Source organism: Lynx rufus, unplaced genomic scaffold, assembly GCF_022079265.1.
Source record: "Lynx rufus isolate CCGP_SWC_20201006 ecotype Redwood Valley unplaced genomic scaffold, mLynRuf1.p SCAF_13, whole genome shotgun sequence".
In the NCBI taxonomy this organism is placed as follows: Eukaryota; Metazoa; Chordata; class Mammalia; order Carnivora; family Felidae; genus Lynx; species Lynx rufus.
The window spans coordinates 16542045-16557629 of NW_025814827.1; the positions used below are offsets into that span (position 1 = coordinate 16542045).

General features: G+C 43.6%; 1 protein-coding gene and 1 long non-coding RNA gene across 2 annotated transcripts; one reads left to right on the forward strand and one right to left on the reverse strand.

The window, feature by feature from the left end:
- The first annotated feature begins 4766 nt into the window (after window positions 1-4766).
- LOC124508543 (uncharacterized) lies at window positions 4767-7688 on the forward strand. The gene is made up of 2 exons (XR_006961275.1): window positions 4767-5312; window positions 5779-7688. It is a non-coding gene; the product is annotated as an uncharacterized LOC124508543 (long non-coding RNA).
- Window positions 7689-9806: 2118 nt separating this feature from the next.
- On the reverse strand, window positions 9807-11123 carry GCNT3 (glucosaminyl (N-acetyl) transferase 3, mucin type). The gene has a single exon (XM_047074703.1). It carries the CDS (start codon window positions 11121-11123, stop codon window positions 9807-9809), a length of 1317 nt encoding a protein of 438 aa, XP_046930659.1.
- Window positions 11124-15585: the final 4462 nt, after the last annotated feature.

Here is a 15585-nt window from a genome sequence, read left to right on the forward strand (position 1 = left end):
GAGGATTTAGTTGTTTAACGGGTACAGAGTTTTTTTTTGCAAGACGAAAAAAGTTCTGGGAGATTGGTTGCAAAACAACATGAAGCATAATGAATTGTACACTTTACAATGGCTGAGATGGTCAACTTAATGTTAGGTATATTTTGCCAACAGGTTTTTGGGTTTTTTTAGCCTTTAAAAAAATAATGTTTAGGAGAAAACCTATGTGTCTTCTCCCTAGAGCTGTCTGTTCTAGTTGAGCCCCACCACATCTGAGAAGCTTTTCCTCATCTTTCCATTTCCCACGTCTCTGAATTCCTGTACCACCCTTAGTACTGAATTATCTTCTTGTCTTGACAAGCTGTAGGACCCCTGAGGAAAAGAACTATGTCTTCAGCTTGTCTTGGGGGCCCTGATAATACCTGTCGTAGAGGAAGTGTATCAGTCAGTGTCTCATCAGTGAAACAGAAACCACATTAAGTATTTCAAACAGGGTGTGTGGGTGGCTCAGTCAGTTGAGCGTCCAACTCTTGATTTCAGCTCAGGTCATGATCTCATGGTTTGGGAATTCAAGCCCTGTGTGGGGCTCTTCGGTGATAGCATGGAGCCTGCTTCGGCTCTTATGTCTCCCTCCCTCTCTCTGCCCCTCCCCCACTTGTTCTCTGTATCTCTCTCAAATAAAAATAAACTTTAGAAAAAATTTAGGGGCACCTGAGTGGCTTAGTCGGTTAAGCGTTCAACTATGGCTCAGGTCATGATCTTACAGTTTGTGAATCTGAGCCCCATGTAGGGCTCTCTACTGTCACCACGGAGCCTCTGTCTTCCTCTCTGTCTGACCGTCCCCATTCATGCACATTCCCTCTCTCAAAAACAAGTTCTTTTTTAAATTTTTTTTAGAAAGCGTTTCAAACACAAGAAATGTAATACAGGGAGTTTGTTACAAAGGTCTTCAAAGGGCTGGAGGAGCAAAGGAGGAATGAGTGTATCTAAAGAATACTAAGGAAACAGCTACTATTCCTATGGCTGGAAGAAGCAAAAAGGAAAATCCTAAGACCCACAGTCACTATCGCTGAGGCTGCTACTGTGGAACCAAGCAGCCAAGAGCCTACTCTCATCAGCCACAGCTGCCACTGTGCTGGTGCACTCCAGCTTCTGCAGCTGGAGTACCGCAGCCAGTACCGTTGCTTGTGACACCACTGGAAGATGGGTTCTTCCCCCCAGTATCCCAGTAGTGCCTCTCACAGGTCAGACTTACAGAAATCCAGCTGCAGAGTCTAGGGAAATGTAGCTTGTGGATCTCCTGCCACAACAGTGAAGAGGAAAAAATATAGAAGAGTTAATATGGAACTGGAGGAGGGGTACCCAGGTGGCTCAGTTGGTTAAGCTTCCAACTTTGGCTCAGGTCATGATCTCGTGGTTCGTGAGCCCGAACCCTGCATCAGGCCCTGTGCTGACAGCTCAGAGCCTGGAGCCTACTTCAGATTCTGTATCTCCCTCTCTCTCTGCCCCTCCCCTGCTTGTGTTCTTTCTCTCTCTCTCTCTCTCTCTCTCTCTCTCTCTCTCTCTCCTCTCTCTCTCTCTCTCAAAGCATAAATATAGAGAGAGCTGAAGGAACAGACAATATCCAGCACCCTCCTTTAACTACTCTGCCTGTACACCCATCCTCTTGCCTCTTTTGAGATTTATACACAACAAACTTTTCTTGTACAAAGTACACTTAATCTCTCCCCCCAAAGAAAGACAAAACATCCCACCAGTCACTATGAACATCTGGATGATGAGAATTTTAATTGAGACAATCCCCCTGGAGGATATTTTATCATCTTGAGTCTCAATTATAAATCAGTCACCACCAAAGCTTTTATATTTAACAGAAGAGAGAGGGAAGGTGATTAACAAGTGAAAATACGTAGGAAAGCAACAGCTGGCATTGTCCTCATTGTTATAAATCATATGGCTATCTCTCACCTTGTTTTCACAGCCCAGATCATTTTCTTGTTGCCCTCAGTCAGCATCTTAGCTGGCTGGGGTTTTTTACCTAGTGAGGAGATCCTACCCTTCATTCCTGAAGTATCTAAGTCCTTACTGATTCTTCCTTCGGTGAGTTACTGTAGCCTTCTATTAACTTTGAACAGCTGAACGTGGAAGCACTACGGAAGCACTCCAGAGAGTGCCCTCCATTGCTTAGCAACAGCCATATTTCCCTTGACAATTGAGACCAAGCACCCCAGTCAATACAGTAACCCCCTACTTTTCCCCTTGGTTCAGTGGCACAAGCACCCTAAATGCCCAAGTGCAAGTCACACTTTCCAGTTCATGGAGAGCACTGTTGGTTTCCTAATGGACACATTCCTCCCTTGGGACTCAACCAGCAGATCCCAAAGTTTCAAGTACAGAAGCCAAAATTCTGTGAGTGGGGTTATTAGATGTATTATTGAGAAGAGTCATTCTTCCTATTCCCCAAGCCCTGCTTGATTCCTGGATCCTTTGATTCAGTGGACAACTCACTAGCAAAGAGCATTCCTAATGCCCAAATTGTAGTTTATAAATACCATTCACACTTTTAAAACAACAACAACAAAACCCACCTCCTTGGAGAATGGCTAATTAAAGGTAAGGGATGAGAAATATAGAGAACTCGGAAAGGCTTCTTGTTTCAGAAAATAAGGCAGTTATCAGAAATTCCTGGAGTCAAGTCAAAAAGACACAGAGCTTTGGGGATTTTAAAGCCTAACTTTAAAGGGCTCTCACTAGCTTTAGCAGGCTGCATAATGGCCACCAATGATATCAGGTCCTAATCTTTGAAAGATGTGTTTCCTTATACTGCAAAAATTTTGCAAATGTGACTAAGGATTTTGAAATGGAGAGAACACGGGATAGTCAGGGTGTGTCCTAAATGCAGTCATACATCTCTTTTATGAGAGGGATGCATAAGAAGATTTGAGACACAGAAGAGAAAGCTATATGACCACAGAGGTTGAGGTTGGAGTAATGTGGCTACAAGCCAAGGATGGCTGGCAGGTACCAGAAGGTAGAAGAGGCAAGGACCACATTCACCCCTACAGCCTTCACAGGGATCACAGCCTTGCCAACACCTGGATTTTAACCCAGTGAAACTGATTTTGGGTTTCTGGCCTCCAGGACTGTGTAACAATAAAATTTCTGTTATTTACAGCCACCAAATTTGTGACAATTTGGTACAGTAGCCACAGGAAAATAATACACTAGCCAAAAATGGAGCATTTCAAGCATCAAAATAATTGAAGTGCATCACAGCATATAAAGTATGTTTTTAAACCACAGGTTCAAAATGATACCAACACCTTCCCTATGTATGTAAATTTGTTGCTAGCTAAGCTGTTCAGTGTTCTAAAAGCTGATAATGGGAAATAACTGTACCTCACTGGAATAATAGAGTTATGAAAAATTTGTACTTTATAAAAATGTGAAGGATTTGTAGAATTAAGAGGTTTCCATTTTATAATTCATTATGAAATAATATCAACGATCATCAATGACTGCTAAAACGATTAGGTCGAAAGGTTATGGGGAATTTATAATCATGCTGACAACGTCCAAACCCTACAGTTCAGTCCCATCATTTTAAAACACACACACACACACACACACACACACACACACACACACACACACACAAAACGATGTTATGTACCTCCTGCTGGGATACAAGAGGAAATACAAAATACCAACCATGACATTTTCTTGGCAAAATTTCAAAACTGGATCAGGCTCCCCCAGATCCAAATACCAGTTTATAAGAAATATTGGGGAGAGAAATATGTTAAATGAGAGAACTGATAGGATCCTATAAGCAGAATCCACATTGTGAGGGAAAATGTAGAGGGAAAAGACCTACCTTGTTCAACAAATTGCCAAAAAGACCAAAAAGGAGGAAGGGGAAATTTATAATTAAAGATTTAAGAGAGTTCAAATGTTACCGTTTCTGTAAACCTTTAATAGACTCCTTGAAATAGAACAAATCCCTCACTTCAAAGCAATCCCAACACATCAAGAACTTGACACTCCACTATGCCCCTTTTACCTATTCCAGGATTCCCCCCTCCCCTTCCACCTTACTCAGATTCAGTTCCATGGTCATCATTATGATCACTCTCTCGCACATAACATAAGCTCCTTTGCCCCCTCTCATACTTGCTTGGGTAGATCACACACCCGAGTAAATCCTACTCTATATGCCTGTCCTCTAGCAGCTGAATGTGGATGAATGGCTGATTTCTTTTTAGACTCACCCTCCTTAATGTCACTGGAAACTTAATGCTGCCTGGCAGTTTTTTCCCCTTGGTCTGGCTTCTTTTCCAGTTTCCAATTTGAAACAATTATACCTTTTCCTCTTTCCAAACACCTCCAAAATCTCCTCCATCCTCATCTGATAAAGTCATCTTGCTCGATATTTCACTGAACTAAATAAGGGTAATAAGAGAACTTCCAAGACATCTAAATGACTAATAAACATATGAAAAGCTACGACACATGCAAATTAAAACTGTACAACCTGGTACCACTACCACTCACCAGAACGGTTAAAATGACAGTAGAAATACAGGCATTCCTCAGACATTTTGTGGCTCGGGCTCCAGACCACTGCAATGAAACAGCTATCACAAAAAAACAGGTCAAATTAATTTTTTGGCCGTCCAGTGCATATAAAAGTTACAATTATGCTACACTGTGGTCTATGGTGTGTGCAATAGCATTATGCCTTAAAAAAAAAAAAAAAGAATACAGACCTTAATTTGAAAATACTTTATGGTTAAGAATAAATGCTAACCATCATCTGGGCTTTCAGCAGGTTGTCATGTTTTGGCTGGCGGAGGGTCTTGATGGCTGCTGCGTGACCAGGGTGGTGGTTGCTAGGATGTCTGTGGCAGTTTCTTAAAATAAGACAACAATGAAGTTGGCCACATCATTCACTCTTCCTTTCACAATTTCTCTGTAGCCTGTGATGCTGTTGGATAGCATTCTACCCAGAAAACTTCTTCCAAAAGGAGTCAATCCTCTGGCTGCTGCTTTGTCAACTAAATTTATGTATTCAACACTTTGTTGTCATTTCAACAATCTTCACAGCATCTTCACCAGTCGATTCCATCTCGAGAAACCAGTCATCACCATAACAAACACAATAATAATGAAAAAGTTTGAAGCACCTCAAGAATTACCAAAACATGACAAGGACACAGTGAACAAATCCTATTGGAAAAATGGCACCCAAAGACTCCCTCAACATAGGATTGCCACAAACCTTCCAGGTGTGAAAAAGAGAAGCACAATTCAGTGAAACTCAATAAAACAAGGTATGCCCAAAGTCACAAGGAAGCAGATGAAGCTCTCACACCTTGCTCATGGCTGCTCGAGTTTCTCCCCTAGATGTGTACCCAACGTATATGTGCTTTCTATAAAACAGGTTCCAGAAGGTTCACAGGAGCATAACTCAGAGAAATGCTGGGAACAACCCAAATATTCATCAACAAGAGAATGGATGAACTATGGTATAGTTATATAGTGGAGTATTACACAGCAACACAGATAAAACTCATAATAGCGAGTTGAAGGAGTCATAAGCAAAAGAGAATATAGTACTTACAAGAAAGGTAAAAATCAGGCAAAATCACCTATGGTGTTAGGACCATAGTTTTCTTTACAGTAGCTTCGGTGGTAACTGGAAAGGGATAGAGGGGCATTCTGGATTGCTGGTAACGTTCTGTTTCCTGACCTGGATCCCAGTAACACATACTTTCCTGTGTGTGTATTATACCTCAGGTGCAATGTTAATGAAAGAAGAGAGAAACCGAACTCCACAAGCTCCCACTGCTTCATGGAACTGTCCACGTGCATCTGAGCCCCTTCACTGCCCTTCACTCCTGTTACTGTGGGTGTTCCATCAAAGACAGGCTTTGCCTCCTGTGCCCTACAGAATTACCCCCTCTCTTCCTAAGAATGCCACTCTGGCAGGTCTCCCATCTCATTCCCACACCTTTTCTCTCGACTAGATTTTTCCCATCAACCTACAGACCTACTATCACTTTTCTACTGTCTAAGACAACCTTCTCAACCTTCGGTTGCTGTAGTTTTTTCCCCTTCTCTTGGGCTAGAGCAAAACTCAAATGATTATATGCGCTGAATGCCGATTTGTTCTAATACCCTCTTTGAACCACTCCAGTCATGTTCTCACCTCCACACTCCACAAACACAGATCTTCTCATCCAGGTCACCTCCACATTGTTCAGCCCGGTAGCCACTTCTTCATCGCCGTCTTCCGTGATTTTCCGCCGTTTTTAGGCTTAATCATCAACTCCCTCTTTCCCAGATCACTTTCTCCTTCAGGCTTCCAGAATACCGAGCACCCATGTTGCCCTCTACCACACTACTAGCTGCTCCTTTCCAACTTTCTTATATGGTTCCTCTTTACATCTCTGGCCTCTCATTTTGGAGATCCCCAGAGTTCATCCAGGGGCTTAGTGTCCATCCATGTTTTCTCCTCTGGGGCTCATATGCAGCATCATGTACACACTGCGTAAGTGGAGGAACACCAACGAAATGTCTCCAGCCCAGACCTCTCTCCCGAACTCAGGCTCCTGACACATCTGTCTCCCAGCGTTTCTACCTAGATGCCTAACAGGCATCTCCAATTTTCTATGTGCAACATCAAACTCCGGATCTGCCCCTAAAAACCCACTCTTTCACAGGTTTCCCGTCTTGGTTAATGGAAACTCTATCCTTCTGACTCCTCACCAGGACAAAACCCTCAGAGACATTCTTGACTCCACCATTTCTCTCCTAAACAAACTCAGTCTGTCAGCGGGTCCTCAAACAGAACCGCGAAAGCATTTCTAGAATCGGACCACTCTCACCACTTCTACTTCTGTAACCCTGGCCTAAGCCACTATTGCTAGTGCCAGGATTATTGCCAGAACCTCCTAACTGGCCTTCCTGCTTCCCCTCCCTCCCAACCGGTCTGGTCTTGGTGCAGCATTGAAACATTGACCGGATCAAGTCAGTCCTCTGCTCAAAACTTTCCACGTCCTACCTATTTCACGCAAAGACAATTTCCGTGTGACGGGTTACAAGGGCATTCACAGCATACCCCTTCTCCCTTGTACTGTTACCTCTTCTTTGTCTCCACCTTTCCTCTGCTCCATTGACACTAGCCTCCTTGCTGCTCCTCAAACATGGAAGATGAGCTTCTGCTTCAAGGCCTTGCAACTCTTTCCTCTTGGCCTAGAATGCTCTTCCCCCATTTATCCTCATGGATCATCCCTTCATCTTCTTCAGATCTGGACTCAAATGTCACTTTTTCATTAAGGGCCTCCCTGACCACAGTATTTACCAATGTTAAGCACTCTCCCTCTCCACCCCGCTCTCCTACAGTCTCTATCACTTCCTTTAATTTCTCTCTAGCACCATCTCCTTCCGATACACATATGTATTACTTATCTGTCTGCTGTCGGTTTCCTGCTAGTATGTAACAACAGGAGCATGAGGATTTCTGTCTTGTTGACTGCTATATCCCCGGTGTCAAGAACAATGCCTAGTAAATAGTAAGAGTTTAGTTACTTTTTGCAGAACGAACATAGGAGTTATGTCAGTCCCTGTCACACACTCAAGCTTCAAAGAGATGGGAACCACATCTTAACTATCTTTGTAATAAATGACTGACTAAATGGAAGAAAGAAGAACTGATCTTCAGTTTAATGAAGGTACTTACTGAAGGTAATGCATTCAATTGTCCTTTTCATTTTTAATGCAAATACTTGATCTCCCCTGAACAAATCAGGTCAGCTATTCCCAAACAATGTTACCAACTGCCTTTTCTTCCTTTCTTAAATTTTCCCTCAATCAAGAGCAAAGATTACAATAGGCAGAGCATGCAATAAAAGTATAGTGATTAAACAATGCTTACCAAATCAAAAAGAGGAAACATTCAAACCTTGAGAGGTAATACAAACATTGTTGCACAACTCACTTATGATTTTTCTTGTCCCAAGAAAGGTTAAAGAAACAGATATGACTCAGAAGGAAGGAAAAAACCAACAGATATGTTGGTTTAATCATATGATTTCTAAAATACACTCAATAAATGAGGGCAAATTTTGACCCTTCTGATATGAAGACCGCATGTTATTAAATAAAGAGCACTTCCTATTCACCTAAATATATTTCTAGAGAAAATTTCAGGGCTTGGAAAAGTCCAACAACTTATTTCCCCCAAAATGACAAGTTCACACTTTTATCTTTTTAATTTATATTAAACTTTTTCAATTTATTTCACATGAAAACTTACAGAGGAAGTTGACTATGAGGCCAAAGACCTGAGTTCTTTTCTCAGAACCCATGCACACATGGGAGATTTTCTGCCCACTTCCCACAGCAGCAGGTCCCCCCTTCCAGCCCCCTCAGAGGAGGAACAAGGACAGTCCCAAAGGGTAGCAGGTGGAGAGGTCCATGGTCACCACTGCTGGGAACAGACATCACAGGGCTCATCTGACGAGCACATAACTATTCATCAGTCACCTCTGTGGTGGGGCTGAGAGCAAGGTTGAGGAGGACTCGGTATCACAGTGCAGGTAAGGAGGGGTGGCAGTGCCCATCACCAGAGGAGTAGGCCCTTACAAGCAATAACAACTTACCAATAGAAAATTCACTGTGTTAGACACAATGATAACTGTGTCAGAGTACATGGGTTGCAGGGAAGGTTGACTGTGAGAGAAAACTTGATTAAGCGAATCATAACCAAGAAGAAACACAGTAGTGACATCACGCATTAATCGGATCATTCACATTACACCAGTTGGTGTCTAAATCCCTTTTCCAGAGCATATTGTACACAGAAGACCAGTTGCTCAGTGTATAAGACATGCCTATCTTTTTATAGAATATCCCTTTCCCATCACAGAAGATTATGACTAATAGCCAGTTGCCTTCCACTAAAATGTGTTCCAGTTTGGCCAAGAAATTATATGAGGGCCTTACCTAAAACGCTGTCTTTGCTATGGAACATTAAGCTTTGGCTGTGAAGCTGGCAAAATTAGTGCTGTAATTGTCCCGTAAGTATATGAGTGACCACACTGGTCAGATCGCCCTTTTTCCCTTACAGAGAAGCCATGAATCTGGCAATGTAAACAAAATGAGGAGGGCTTTGAATAATCAAAGAATCCACTCTGTTCCTGTACATTCTTTTGAATCTGCTATTTACACACTCGGCCATGATCAACTTTGGAATAATGGAGATTCTCTTGCCAGCCACCAGGGATTTTCAATGTCACAAATAGTTATGAGAAAAAGTCTCACACTTGTATCTTTTTTTTTTCTGGCTTATTAGACAAAAGTAGAGGTAGGGCTTTGAATAAAGAGCTATTTATTTTTAAGTTAATAGTACAAAAGGCCCTCTTTTCATTAAAGTCCCACCCTGCCCCCACTACCAAGCCTAGAATTTATTAGAACCAGCATAGAGTAGAAAAGCAGACAGCAAGCACTCAACTGAAATCCAGGGTCCCCTGCCACACTTCCCTCCCTTACTCTCCCAAATAACGGCTTCCTATTTTGACTCTGTGACAAAGTCAGTGGGAGAGCTCTTAGGAGTGGGGTGGGTGAATGCTCACCAGGAGGGTTCACCCAGGACAGCAAGTTGCAAGGCAGATCTACTTACCCACACTCCGATAGCAGCCCCCTAACTTGGGGATGCCACAGATTGCAGAGCCCTGGTCTCCCACCCCACACTGTCCCAGCCCATCTGAAGTATGTATCCACATGCTCTTGCCCCACAGGTAGCAATCCTCTTATAGTTTATCTCAGAGTTCAGTCCCATAGATGGCCTTATGACGTAAGTACTCTTCTAAACACTGAAGAACATTGTCATCCACCTTTGGGTCAAACTTGTTGGCCAAGAGGTGATGGTTTTGAAGAATCCAATGCAGGTCTCCAGTCCCGTAAATACAGATAGACCGCTGGTGGATTCCAGAGCAAGGTGCATAAGGTGCCCCCATACTGATGTTTCCCTCATGGCCCTGCCACTTGACCAGCCTGGCAATGGCTGCCATATCTGAGACGTGAAACTTGGAGTGGTAGGGAATAGAGCCAGGCATCCATGGTGCACGCTGAAGCGTGGCCCATAGATGCTCATCGGGGCTATAGGTGTCTTTTACCCATTCAATCAGTTGTCGGGACTTGGGGTTCTCTAAGACATGTCGGACAAAGTCTCGGGAAGCTACAATATAGGCATTCCCTGTGAACATAGGTATGTTATCAGGGGGAGGATCCTTCATCTTGTTGGTTACGTACAAGGTGTCTTTTGTCTCATAGTGATATTTCCAGCGAGTCTTTTTGTACTCAGTAGGTATTTCTGACTCCATACTGTTCTTCCCATTCAACATCTTGAGGGCCAGGACCATCTCGGCATTGGTCTTTATAGGAAAGTCTGTCCCACACGTATTTAGTAAGTATTTCCATGGCACTGGGCTCTGGAGCAAGTCTTCCATACAGTTCAGGTCAGCCTGCACCCTGGACCAGGAGGCATAAACTACCCGAACCAACTTACTGGCCATGAAGACATTTGGGAAGCATGAAATAATTGCCTTGACTGCCTCTTTGAAAGTTTCTGGGGATTTCTCATCCACGTGGATGCAGTATATGTTCTGAGGGGCATACACAGCTCGGAGCAATCTTTCAAAGTTTTCTATTTTCTCATGGACCACCATTGAGTAGGCAATAGGGAAGTCTAACTCTTCTTGGCTCAGAGGGAACCGTATGAACTTCCTTTCAGCCTTAAAGTGCTCACAGTCTCTGGTCATGTTAAGGTAGTCAGTGTCTGTGAAAGGCTTCCGCTTGTTCTTGATCTCCAGGTTGTCCAGCACAGCCTCAATCACTGCCTGCTGGTCCCCTTGGATGATCCGAGAACAGTTGATGGATCTCTTTGCTGGCAGTTTCAGGGACTTGTACAAGATGTCTCTACAGTGCCGGCTCTGAAAATCTCTGGACTTCAGATCCAGGGAATCAAAGTCACATTTCAATCTGAGACAAAGCCTCAGAGCAACAATGGCCAGCAGCATATAGCAGCCCAGGGCCCACAGGTAACGCTGCTGCCACTGTATCTTCTTCCGCCAAATCATCCTCACGGAATGAGAAACCAGTAGAGTTTGGGCACAAGGACGGAGGAGGAGGATGGAATCCTTGGACAGAACAAAACGCCTTCAATTACACACTAACCCTGAACGTATTCACAGGAACATCAAAAGTGCAACTCCAAAGTGATGGCAAAAATACATTCCTTTACTAGACAAATAACCTCAGTAAAGACCGGCCTAGGAATCTCTTACACCTGGCCTGTTGGCGGGGGCCTAGAGCCTGACTGGACTAACTGGCCATGTGTGCTGGGATCAGGCTGGCTCCACCTCCCCTCCAAGAGAAAAAGAAAGGGAAGCAGAACTGAGCACCTGTTGACGTTGAGGTTTAATTAGTAAGAGGAAATCTGCACCCGCCCTTCATTCCTCAGTCTTCCCCCACCCTTGACCACCCTGTTCCTAAATGGGGCTCTTATCTGGGGCCTAGAATTTCTAATCAGTGTAGAGAGACAATCCCTGAAATTCAGACTCTCAGTGTCTGTTCTAGAAATCCAAAGATTTCAATCCTTTTAAGAGTACACTTCTTGGTCTTGTTTGGCAATTTACATATTAGGATACTTTTACTACATACAATTCATTGGTTAGATTTGGTATCTAGCCGCCCCCTTTTTAAAAAATGTTCTTAAACAAGTACAAAAAATTGGATATGATCCAACAAATGCATTGTAATCACTCATGTAGATAATTCAGTCTATCCAAATTTAAAATACATATACACACAGAGGCACACAAAGCTACGCATATACAATATTTAACGAGTGCTTTCTGTGGGCCACAAATATTTTTTTTACATTGCCCCAGGTCATCTTCACAACGTACCTGAGCTGTAGTAGTATTAGGCCTCTTTTTTAAATAGGAAGATAAAAGCTAAATAACTTGCCAAATATCACATAGGCTTTAAGAAGCAAATATGGGACTCTTCCCCACTCGCCTTTCCCCCAGTTTTTTTGTTTGTTCATTTTGTTTTGTTATTGTCCACAAGCCTTAATGCTTCTTCCTCCAAACCACAACCATCTTTTAAATAATACAGTACGGGGTACTGAGTACCATCAAAGAAAACCAGATGATCTAGGGGGGAAAAAACTCTAAAAGGAGAGAAACAAAATGTGACAAACCCTCTCAACAATGACTGTTTTCCCTTGTTGTGTCCTCTTTGTAAGCATAAGATTGTGTCCTGCCTGGTCATAACTTTCATGGGAATCTAAGAGGAAGAAAAAATGAAACATGAAGAAAATTCTCACCTTTTTAATACCTTTGTCCTTGCTTAGGAAAGATCACTTGTCAAGATGTGTTTGTTTCCAAGGAAGATTGGTTGGAATCCATGGAAGCAAATGTGAACACCATATCCCCTTCTTTTAATGCCTCCACAGGATATTTTCTGATATTCACAGGATGTCCAGGAACAGTCTCAGGCTCCTCCTCGGTCTCTGCAAAGTAGAGAGCAGCAGGTGGCTCTATCAGTCACCTTCTAGCTTCCTGCTCTCAGATGGGAGAGCTAGCTCACATATATCATTCAGGAGCATATTCTCAAACACTAGGCATTCAAGGAGGTGAACAAGGCAGGAAAAAAAAAATGCTGGCAATATCTGAGAAGGCAAGCAGGTATTTCAACCAGAATAGTCCAGTTTGTAACCATGCTCTCCTGCCACAAATCCATTCATAGAAACCTGTCAACGCTGGCACAAGAACTTGAAAGCTCCCCACCCACCCCCACCCCCTTTAGCAAGGAACCATAGAAACACCGGTAGGCCCCTGCCTTATTTTGGCCTGGAATCCAAATATCACTTCTCTTTCGTTCCGTGAACATTACAAGAGTAAAACCATAAAATACTCTTTTTTTCTTTAAAAATAGTTCTATATATAAAAAAAAAAAAGTTTGTTCTTCAAATAGAAACTGCTCAAAAAAAAAAAATCCTTTTGCCTGTCATCCCATTATAAATAATCTGTGAGTTGTAGAGACACCCACAGGGTTTCAGACTGTAGACCTCACTCACTCATGTCTGAGTCTAGCGTCTTGGCAGTCTAAGGAATGGAAACGCTATGGGTGGTTGGACTTCAGTGAGAGCCCCCCTGGCTGGTTTGGGTAATATAGCATGCAAACCACCTTCTTTGAAGCTGCTGGCATTGCCACGGTTTCTCTCCTGTACCCAACGTCCCCTTCCCTCCCCACACCCCCCACCCTACAAAAGCAGCATGCCTAGCCAAATACTTGCAAGAGCCAATTTAATATAAATAACTAGATATAAAGTTAAGTAGAGAACTGTAGGGGACAGGGAGGGGTGTCAGGCCACCCTAAATCAGGAAGTGGCAATTGCTGAAAGTAGCTACTACTCCTAGACTGGAGGAATGAAGATTTGGGAATTTTTTCATTTAAAATTTGGGAAGAAGGGTGCCAACAAGCTAAAACTCAGACCTCTGAGATGGGAAGAGCACCACCCGCTCAGTAGGCGCTGGGGTCTCTGACCTCAGAAGAGGCCCCCAGGCTGAGATCTCAACCTCTCCTGAGGCGGCTGAGGTATTTGTCCACCATTACCGTAACTGCATTCAGTGCAGTTACATCAAGAGACTGCCCCTGCCCAGTAGTAAACAGGCGTTGACATGGTGATGCTCACAGAAGCAGGAAGTAGACCGGAAGCAAGCAGGAAATCCCGCCTCCGGCCTCATTGGCTCCCTCTGGCGCCCCCTGTCGGCTGAGCTTAATAGGGGGCAGAAGAGGCAAAGCAGAAATCCTAGCCAATGCCAAAAATGGGCTTCATCTGAAAACAACAACATAATAAGCAACATCTGTCAGAGTTGCCTTCCTCCTCCAAGAAGTGTTTACATAGCCCCCAGTACAGCCTAGGGAACTTAGGTCTTTTCTTTTGGGGGGACATCTTCTGCCTGTTTCTGACTATAGATGGAGACAGGCCAATAGCAAAAGAGCCGTATAGGGTCATCTGTGCTCCCATTTTTATGGCCCCACTCCACTGGCTCTGTCTTCTGTCAGCTTCCATCATTCAGAGTCTGTGTGGCTCTGTTTTGAGCTGTAACATTTCTGAGGCAAACATGATTAAATGATAAACTCTTGTTCTGGTATCTACAAACATCTCTACAAACATCTCTATTTCTTTTTGTTGTTGTTATTATTATTATTATTTTTTTTTTGAGACAGGGAGGGAGGGAGGGAGAGAGAATGAGAATGAATCCCAAGCGGCTCCACGCTGTCAGTGCAGAGTCCCCTGCAGGCCTCAAACTCATGAACTTTGAGATCATGACCTGAGCTGAAATCAAGAGTCAGACGCTCAGCTGACCAAGCCACCCAAGTACCCCACCCTCCTATTTCTTTATTCAGGACTTTTCTTGGATGGCCTGCTCAAAGTCCTGCCTTCTTTCCCATAAAAGTTATACCACAGATACAGATTTTTCAATAAAAGAAAATATTCTGAATATTTGATTTTTAAGGTAATTAAAATAGGGATCCACTCTCATTTGCTAAGTATATGCTAGTATGACATTGACAAACTGGAGATACAGTTTGTTGAGATAATTTACACATTAGTAATACGAAATATGTGGTAGCCGCAGACACACCTGGGTTTTGCCAAGTCAGAGCTAGGTCTGAACCCTGGCTCCGCCACTTTCTAGCTGTGCGGTCATGGGCAAATTCTGTAATTCCTCTACGCTTTAGCGAGTTTAGTTTTTTTTTTTTTTAATTTAATGTTTTATTTTTGAGGGAAAGACAGAGTGTGAGTGAGGGAGGGGCAGAGAGAGAGGGAGACACAGAATCTGAAGCAGGCTCCAGGCTCTGAGCTGTCAGCACAGAGCCCGACACGGGGCTCAAACTCACAAGAGTGTGAGACCATGATCTGAGCCGGAGTTGGACGGTCAACCAACTGAGCCACCCAGGCGCCCCTTTAGTGACTTCCTTTGTATAAGGGGGACTAACACCAATACCTATTTTATAGGATGGTGGTGAGGATTAAACAAGGTAAGATGTATTTAAAACTTGACTTAGAAGCTGGCATATGCAGCCCCTTGATGAAGGTTATGCAGGCTCCGGGTCCAGCCCACAAAGGCCTGTTTTACACAAGGAATAGCTCAAGAAGGGTACAAATAGCATTCTTGAACTCTGGAGTGTTGATGTAGTAATGTGGCCAGATGGGTAGTCCAGGGGAAAGACCTAAAATTGTCCCTTTGTGCCCTGGAAGAGACTCAGTTGGACATGGTCAGTATTGGCACCACAGAGATGAGGAATGAGCTATAGCTGATACCAGGAAAGTGCAGATGAGGGACAGGATGGCTGGAGGTACGGGACAATCGTGAGCCAGGCAACCTGCAGAGATCTCTCAGGCACTCGGGATGGTGGCGGGTTCCATACTTTAAGTCCGTGTGGGTCATGAAGAGAAGGTAGAGCACAGGGGAGGGGAAGGGCCTGGGCCCCCGGTGCCTGGGAACCAGGCAGTTCACAAGG

What these genes read in the sequence shown, in the direction of transcription:
- GCNT3 (XM_047074703.1), bottom strand. Translation starts at nt 11,123, where the DNA reads ATGATTTGGCGGAAGAAGATACAGTGGCAGCAGCGTTACCTGTGGGCC.